Source organism: Chiloscyllium plagiosum, unplaced genomic scaffold (assembly GCF_037043375.1).
Source record: "Chiloscyllium plagiosum isolate Xiang-an unplaced genomic scaffold, Cpla_swu_hap1 HiC_scaffold_50, whole genome shotgun sequence".
Lineage (NCBI taxonomy): Eukaryota > Metazoa > Chordata > Chondrichthyes > Orectolobiformes > Hemiscylliidae > Chiloscyllium > Chiloscyllium plagiosum.
The window spans coordinates 47,249,004-47,256,702 of record NW_028270188.1 but is presented as its reverse complement, the minus strand read 5'-3'; the positions used below and the strand labels follow the sequence as shown (position 1 = coordinate 47,256,702).

At 46.0% G+C, this 7,699-nt stretch overlaps 1 protein-coding gene across 2 annotated transcripts; it reads left to right on the top strand.

Moving 5' to 3' along the window:
• The first annotated feature begins 3,790 nt into the window (after nt 1–3,790).
• Nucleotides 3,791–7,371, top strand: msmp2 (microseminoprotein, prostate associated 2). Of its 2 annotated transcripts, none has more exons than XM_087985028.1 (3): nt 3,791–4,394; nt 6,072–6,180; nt 6,853–7,371. In XM_087985028.1, exons 1-3 carry the CDS (start codon nt 4,355–4,357, stop codon nt 7,025–7,027), a joined length of 324 nt encoding a protein of 107 aa, XP_087841154.1. In that variant the 5' UTR covers nt 3,791–4,354; the 3' UTR covers nt 7,028–7,371. The 2 variants fall into 2 exon arrangements, with proteins under 2 accessions (XP_087841154.1, XP_043539961.1); XM_043684026.2 differs by lacking the exon at nt 3,791–4,394 and adding an exon at nt 5,062–5,951.
• The last annotated feature ends 328 nt before the right edge of the window (nt 7,372–7,699 follow it).

Below are 7,699 nucleotides of genomic sequence, written 5' to 3'. Positions count from 1 at the left end.
CCGCCCCGTGGCCCAACATTTCAACTCCCCCTCCCATTCTGCCGAGGACATACAGGTCCTGGGCCTCCTCCACCGCCGCTCCCTCACCACCCGACGCCTGGAGGAAGAACGTCTCATCTTCTGCCTGGGAACACTTCAACCCCAAGGCATCAATGTGGACTTCACCAGTTTCTTCATTTCCCCTCCCCCCACCGTACCCTAGCTCCAATCTACCAGCTCAGCACCATCCTCATGACCTGTCCTACCTGCCAACCTCCCTTCCCACCTATCCACTCCACCCTCCTCTCAGACCTATCACCTCCATCCCCACTCCCCATTCTCCTATTGTACTCTTGGATACCTTCTCCCCAGCCCCACCCCCCTCCCATTTATCTCTCCCCCCTGGAGGCTCCCTGCCTTCAGTCCTGATGAAGGGCTTTTGTCCAAAACATCGATTTATCTGCTCCTCAGATGCTGCCTGACCTGCAGTGCTTTTCCAGCATCACTCTAATCTAGTACATGGAAGCAGACAATGTAGACTGAATGCTCAACTAGCAGTTTGTCTTTTCACAAAAGGGGTATCACAGGCGATTAAAGAGGGATGTGAAATGTTCAATGAAGTAAACAGGGAAGTGCTGGGGGACAGACCTAAGGGGTGAATAAATCATGAGGAACAGAAGAATTGCATCCTCAAGAAGCCAAGGAGGATAATAGCAGATGTCCCAAGGATCACTTTCCGATCCTCACTGGATACAGATGAGCTTCCAGAGGATGGGAGGTCTTTGAATGTTTTCCTATTATTTGAAAAAGATGCCAGGGATGGGTCAAATAATTATGGACTGGTCACTCCAATCTGTGCTGAGCAAATTATTATATTTGAGACCGGATAAACCACCACTGGATTAAATCAGAGTCACGCGGTTTATTATGGGAAGGTCATGTCGAGTCATAGAGATGTACAGCATGGAAACAGACCCTTCGGTCCAACTCATCCATGCCGACCAGATATCCCAACCCAATCTAGTTCCAACTGCCAGCACCCGGCCCATATCCCTCCAAATCCTTCCTATTCATATACCCAGCCAGATGCCTTTTAAATGTTGTAATTGTACCAGCTTCCACCACTTCCTCTGGCAGCCCATTCCATACATATAACACCCTCTGAGCAAAAATGTTGCCTCTTACCCTAAACAAATGCCCTCTAGTCCTGGACTCCAGCCCAGGCAAAATACTTTGTCTATTTACCCTATACATGCCCCCCATAATGTTATAAACCTCTACAAGATCACCCCTGAGCTTCCGACACTCCACTTTCTTGACTATCCTATTTACCTGCAACTCTACTTTCAAGGAGCTATGAACCTGTATTCCAAGGTCTCTTTGTTCAGCAACACTCCCTAGGACCTTACCATTAAGTGTATAAGTCCTGCTAAGATTTGCTTTCCCAAAATGCAGCACCTCACATTTACCTAAATTAAACTCCATCTGCCACTTCTCAGCCCATTGGCCCATCTGGTCCAGATCCTGTGGTAATCTGAGGTAACCTTATTCACTGTCCACTACACCTCCAATGTCGATGTCATCAGCAAACTTACTAACTATACCTCTTATGCTCACGTAAGAGGTGTCTTACTAACTTAATTGAATTCATCAAGATAGACCAATTAGGGTAGTGCAGCGGATGTTATCTACATGGACCTTTTCACTGTTTTGATCACTCAGCACTGCCCTTTGAAGTGAAGGGCAGTGTTTGTCACTGGCCACTCGGATGTTTTCCTATCGTCCTGGTGGTGGAATTGAATAAAGATTCGTGCACTTTGTGTCTTTCACTGTGTCTCACACCTGCACACACACACACCATGGGTGCTGGGGATAAAATAAGCACTACCGCACTTAGGCGGTAGTGTGGGGGTTAAAAAAAAAATCTACATGGACCTTAGTAAGGCATTTGACAAAAGTCTCACTGCAGACTAGTTAGAAAGACCAAGGCCCATGGGCAATTCAGCTGAGTTGGCTCAATAACAGGAAACAATGGACAATACTTGGTGGAAAATAGTTTCCACTGTTCGACATGGCTCCAAGGCATGACTGGGAAATTTGTAGGGAACACAAATTAGCCAAGTAATTGATGAAAAGACTGACTGCAGGTAGTGTCTGGTTGAGTAGGTGGGAAGGTAGCAAATGGAAGATGGAGAAACCAAAAGGATAAAAACACCAGGCGTGTGGTCCATGTCCATAGCTCCCTGATGGTGGCAGAGCAGGTGAACAAGGTGGCAAATACATCATGAGGTGCACTCCTTCATTAGGCAAGGTATTGAATACTAGATCAAGGCTGTAATGAGGCAGACATGAGGACCACAGATGCTGGAGATTACAGTCGAGAGCGTGGTGCTGGAAAAGCACAGCAGGTCAGGCAGCATCTGAGGAACAGGAGATTGATTAGGCCACTTTTGGAATGTTGTGCGCAATTCTCGTCTCCTTCCTATCGGAAGGATGTTGTGAAACTTGAAAGGGGTTTCAGAAAAGATTTACAAGGATGTTGGAGGGTTGGAGACAAGGTCTTTTCTCTGGGGTGGGGGAAGTCTAGAACTAGAGGGCATAGGTTTAGGGTGAGAGGGGAAAGATATAAAAGAGACCCAAGGGGCAACTTTTTCCACACAGAGGGTGGTACGTGTATGGAATGAGCTGCCAGAGGAAGTGGATGAGTCTGGTACAATTACAACATTTAAGAGGCATTTGGATGGGTATATGAATAGGAAGGGTTTAGAGGGATATGGGCCAGGTGCTGACAAATGGAGGTAGATTAGGTTAGCATATCTGGTCAGCACGGACGTGTTGGACTGAACAATCTGTTTCCATACTGTACATCTCTATGACAAGAAGCTTAGGGGTGATTCATCTGAGGAGTTCAACTTAATGAGGGGCTTGGATGGAGTGAATGGCAAAGATGTATCTTCCCTCATGGAGAGGTCAGTAACCTGGGGCCCAGATTTAACAGTTTTGGTAGGCACATCAAAGGGAGCATGAGGAAAAGCTATTTCACCCAGTGCGTAGTGGGTGTCTGGAGCTCTCTGCTTGATTTGGTGATGGAGACAGAAACCCTCAACTCATTTAAAAGAAAGTTTAATGTGCCCTTGAATTGCTGAAGGCTGCAGACTGGTGCTGGAAAAGATTAGAATTGGTAGCTAGTTTCAGTGAACACCGACATGATGAATGACCATTTTCTGATCATATGGTTTGAGAAATATTGGATTTGCTTAGGATATTATCTGCAGCATAGACTAGTGGATGAGATGTATTTGGATTTTGTAAGGCTTTTGATGAGGTTAATAAACAAAGTTAGAGTGCATGGCCTTGGGAGAAATATATAAGTACGGATTGAGACTTGATTGATAGGCAGAAACAGAGCAGGAATAAACAATGTCACCAGCCCCTTGGGGAAGTGTGCTGATCCTCAAACCCCATTAATAATGGCTCAAAGTACACACAGCCCCCGAGTTACATGTGCGTAGAAATCAGGTTAACAAAAAACCAAGCTCCCATACTTAACAAGAACTACTGTTTATTATTAATGAATACATTTTATCCACAAACAAAACAGTGCACTATGAAGATATAACTCCTACTCATTGATACTTTAACCAACCTGTAAAATGACTAGAGATACAAGAAAAAAAAACAGGTGTTATGGCGGTGTGTGTGTGTTGGGGGGGGGGGGGGAACGAGGGAACACGATTCAAAGGGTTAGGCATTTCTTTACTTACCCAGATCTGTTTTCCAATCTTCATGATCTTTCACCTCTTAAGAGGCACAGGGCAATTGGCACATGAATTACAAAGTTTCTCAGTGACTGGTTAAAGGCTTACAGCATCTGATAGGAGAAAATAATCAGGTTTCTGCAGGCTTCAGGAACTTTTACCAGAGATAGAACTTGCTCTTCCAGCAGTCCTGTGACTACTCACCCTGTATTGTAAACACCCAAGGTGTTTCCCTGCTCAGAAGCCAGAGACCTGTCATCATATCCTGATGTCTTCTGGCATCTACAACTGGTCACATTGGTATAAACCAATCAGCAACTTACTGCTGGCCAAATCTCACTCTGCACACATACACCCTGGTGGTGAGGGGTCTCATCTTTCTTCTCCCACTGCTGTGCAAATCAGCACGGTAAACACAGCTCACAATGACTTCCAGTAAGTTGTTTTCATAGGTGCAGTCACTCCTTGGTTTTAAAACAATTCTCCCATTTTATTCAAAGTACAGAAATGTTACAATGTCTTTTTAGATGTATCACGCTCAGGATGACAGGCTGCTACTCATGGGGTACCACAAGGATCAGTGCTAGGACCACAATCCTATGTAGCTGTGGACCCCAATGGGAATACGTCCATATCTGCTGGATGGGAAGGTAAATGGTGAGGAGGTTACGAGGGGAATTGGACACGTGAAGTGAATGGACTGGAACATGGCAGATGGAATACAATATGAATAAACGTGAAGTTACTTTGCTAGGAAAAAAAGTAGGGCTTGGGGAGTGTGAGTATCCAAACGAACCTGGTGCCCTTGTTCTTCAATTACTGCAAGTTGGTATTCAAGTGCAACAAATAGTTAGAAAGACAAATTAATACATTGGCCTTCATTGTAAGGAGATCCTATCACAGGAATAAAGATTGCAGTTGGATAGAACTTTGGCGAGACCACATCTGGTGTATTCTGTACAGTTTTGGTCCCCCTATCTAAGGGAGGTTACATTTGCCATAGGAGGAGTGCAGTAGAGGCTCACCAGTTAATCCCCGGGATGACAGAATTGACAAGATTGGGTCCGTAATTTTCAAATTTTCTAAAAAGCAGAGGTGATCTCCTTCGAGTGCAACATCCTCTCAAGTTATGACAGGGTGGAGGGAGATCAGATGCTTTCCCTGGCCGATGACTGGAGAACTGCGGGACGTAATCTCAGGAGAAGGAGCAGGACACTTCAGACTGAGCTAATGAATTTCTTCACACAGAGGATGGTGAATGGATAGAATACTCTGTCCAGAGGGCTGTGGAACCTCAATGACAGGGCTGTGGAACCTCAATGACAGGGCAGTTTCAAAACAAATCAGGATTCTGGAAAATAATGACATGAGGGGATACGGAGGTAATGCAGGAACATTTGATCACAGAGTATAATCAGTCAAGGCAGGGTCAAACCCAATGGCCTACTCCTGTTCCTCTAGGCAAACTATGAGATCAGTAACTGAACTCAGGAACTTGTCATCTCTAGCAATTTGCACAGTAGATGCTGCAAGTATCAGATAAGAGGGTATGGTGTTCTGATGATATAACGGAGAGGTCTCTGTCTTTCTGAGGCCTTGTTATCTACCATCACTGTGTCAACCGCATCGTCGTCATTTGCCGGTAAATAAATAAAAGCGCAGCAAGAACCTGGCCTTATCACCAAGACAGATGGTGTGAGCACACGCTGCATCAATCTATGAACAGACTGTTAGAAATGGGAGTGACAGAACGCTGGACCAGTATAAATAGGTGAGGGATTGCCCAGAGTTAATGGGGGACGGACAGGGCAGCAGGAAAAGAAATTACTCAGCAGCAGGAAGGAAATATTCAGCAGCAGAAAAAGATCGTAAATTGAAATAAGTGGACGAGAGGAGAGAGTATTCCCAGCTGCAAGACTCAGGAACAGTTGCAGGTGGAGGCTGTGGGAAGGGCAGACAGACGGAGGACATGGGAAGACTGGGAGGACAGTAACGTCTAAGACAGAGAGATAACAAGTAGAAAAGGGTGTGAGAAAGCTAACAGGTCAAGAGACGGACGAGGACACAGACAGTGGTGAGAGAGACACAGCCAGAAACGTCAACTGATTTATGCCATGGTGCTGCTGAGGGGTGCAGTGAGATTTTTGTGCCTAGCTTTGATTCTGTTCCCTCACACCATACACACCGCAGGAGAATGCTTCTTTAACGGCAAAGGTGAAAGTAATTTCTGTTAACCTGGGAGCAGGAGGGTATTGTAATAGTGAGCGGTTATGAAATGGGACGGGCTACCAACTGGTTCCTTTTACACTAACCCCTGTCTGTATCTTTGTCTAGCCACCTGTGAACACAAGGGTGTCAGGCTGGAGACTGGAGACACTTGGATTAATGAAGAATGTTACCAATGTATCTGCCTGAAGCCCTTTGGAGTCGGCTGCTGTGACAGGTAAGTAGAAACCAAAACAGCAGGAGCACTTCATGGGGACATTCTGTATCTCAACCGGCATTGGATGTTTTGGGTTTGGGGGTGCTGGGGTCACAGTGTAGAGAGAGCTTTACTCCGTATCTAATGTCGTGATGGGTGTGTCTGATGGGGACGGTGTAGAGGGAGCTTTACTCCGTATCTAACGTCGTGATGGGTGTGTCTGATGGGGACAGTGTAGAGGGAGCTTTACTCTGTATCTAACCCCGTTCTGTCCCTGTCTCTGGGAGTGTTTGATGGTGGGATAGTGTAGAGGCAGCTTTACTCTGTATCTAACCCCGTGCTGTCCGTGGGAGTGTTTGATGGGGGACAGTGTAGAGGGAGCTTTACTCTGTATTTAACCCCGTGCTGTCCGTGGGAGAGTTTGATGGGGGACAGTGTAGAGGGAGCTTTACTCTGTATCTAACACCGTGCTCTCCCTGTCCTGGGAGTGTTTGATGGGGGTACAGTGTAGAGTGAGCTTTACTCTGTATCTAACCCCGTGCTGTCACTGGGAGTGTTTGATGGGGGACAGTGTAGAGGTAGCTTTCCTCCATTTCTTAACCCTGTGCTTGGGGTATGTATTCTCTGCGGATTTAATGCAGCCTGGGGTGGGGGTTGTATAATATGCTCTCTCAGCCTGTCTTTTCTTAATAGCGTGCCCCAACCTGTCGATTACCCTGACTGGTGCGAACTTATTCAGCGACCCAGCTCGTGCCTTCTGGCAGTTGTTATGAAAGCCAATCACAACATCCCATGCATCAGTAAAACCACCATGGGACGTCTTCGGCTTCAGAACAGCCACAAGGAAGAGGAAAACCCATTCTTCTAACATCTGGGGACCCAATAGGAAGCAGGAACCAGCCTTACCCTGCTCAGGCCCAGCCGGTGAAGCATTCAGTATTGCATCAATATCCCTGGGCTGTAATTCCACTCCATGAGAAACCGGCAGATATCACCAAATGTGATAATAAAGAGGGGAAGCGGTTAGCCCAATGTGATCCATGGCAAACTTCAGATCATCTTCAAGGATAGTTTTGCTGACACAGAACAATACAGATCTAACAGTCAGTTGGTTACGTTAATCTCACAGATTCCCACGGAACACTCCTCTTATGTTCAGGGTCTCAGCTGTGGTTGGTTTCTGTTTGATGCAATAAAAAAAACCTGCAGAAATACCTTCTCCTGTGTTCACTGTTTAATGGGACAGAGTGCGCATTCTGAATAAAGGTCACAGGGTGGGAAATGTTAACTCTGCCTTCTCTCCAGAGACCTGCTGAGCCTCTCCTGCAATTTCTGTTCTTTTGTGTTTGAGGGAACTTTACTCTGTATCTGCCGTGTAAGTGGTCGCTAGAGATAGTGTTAGGTGGGCTTAAAGTAGAGGAGCTTGATCTATCTAGATTGCGCTGTTCGCAGTATCAAAAGGATATTTGTATTGTGCTGTCCGTGTACTGAGTGTCTGATGGGACAGTGTAGAGGGAGCTTTACTCTTTAGCTAACCCCA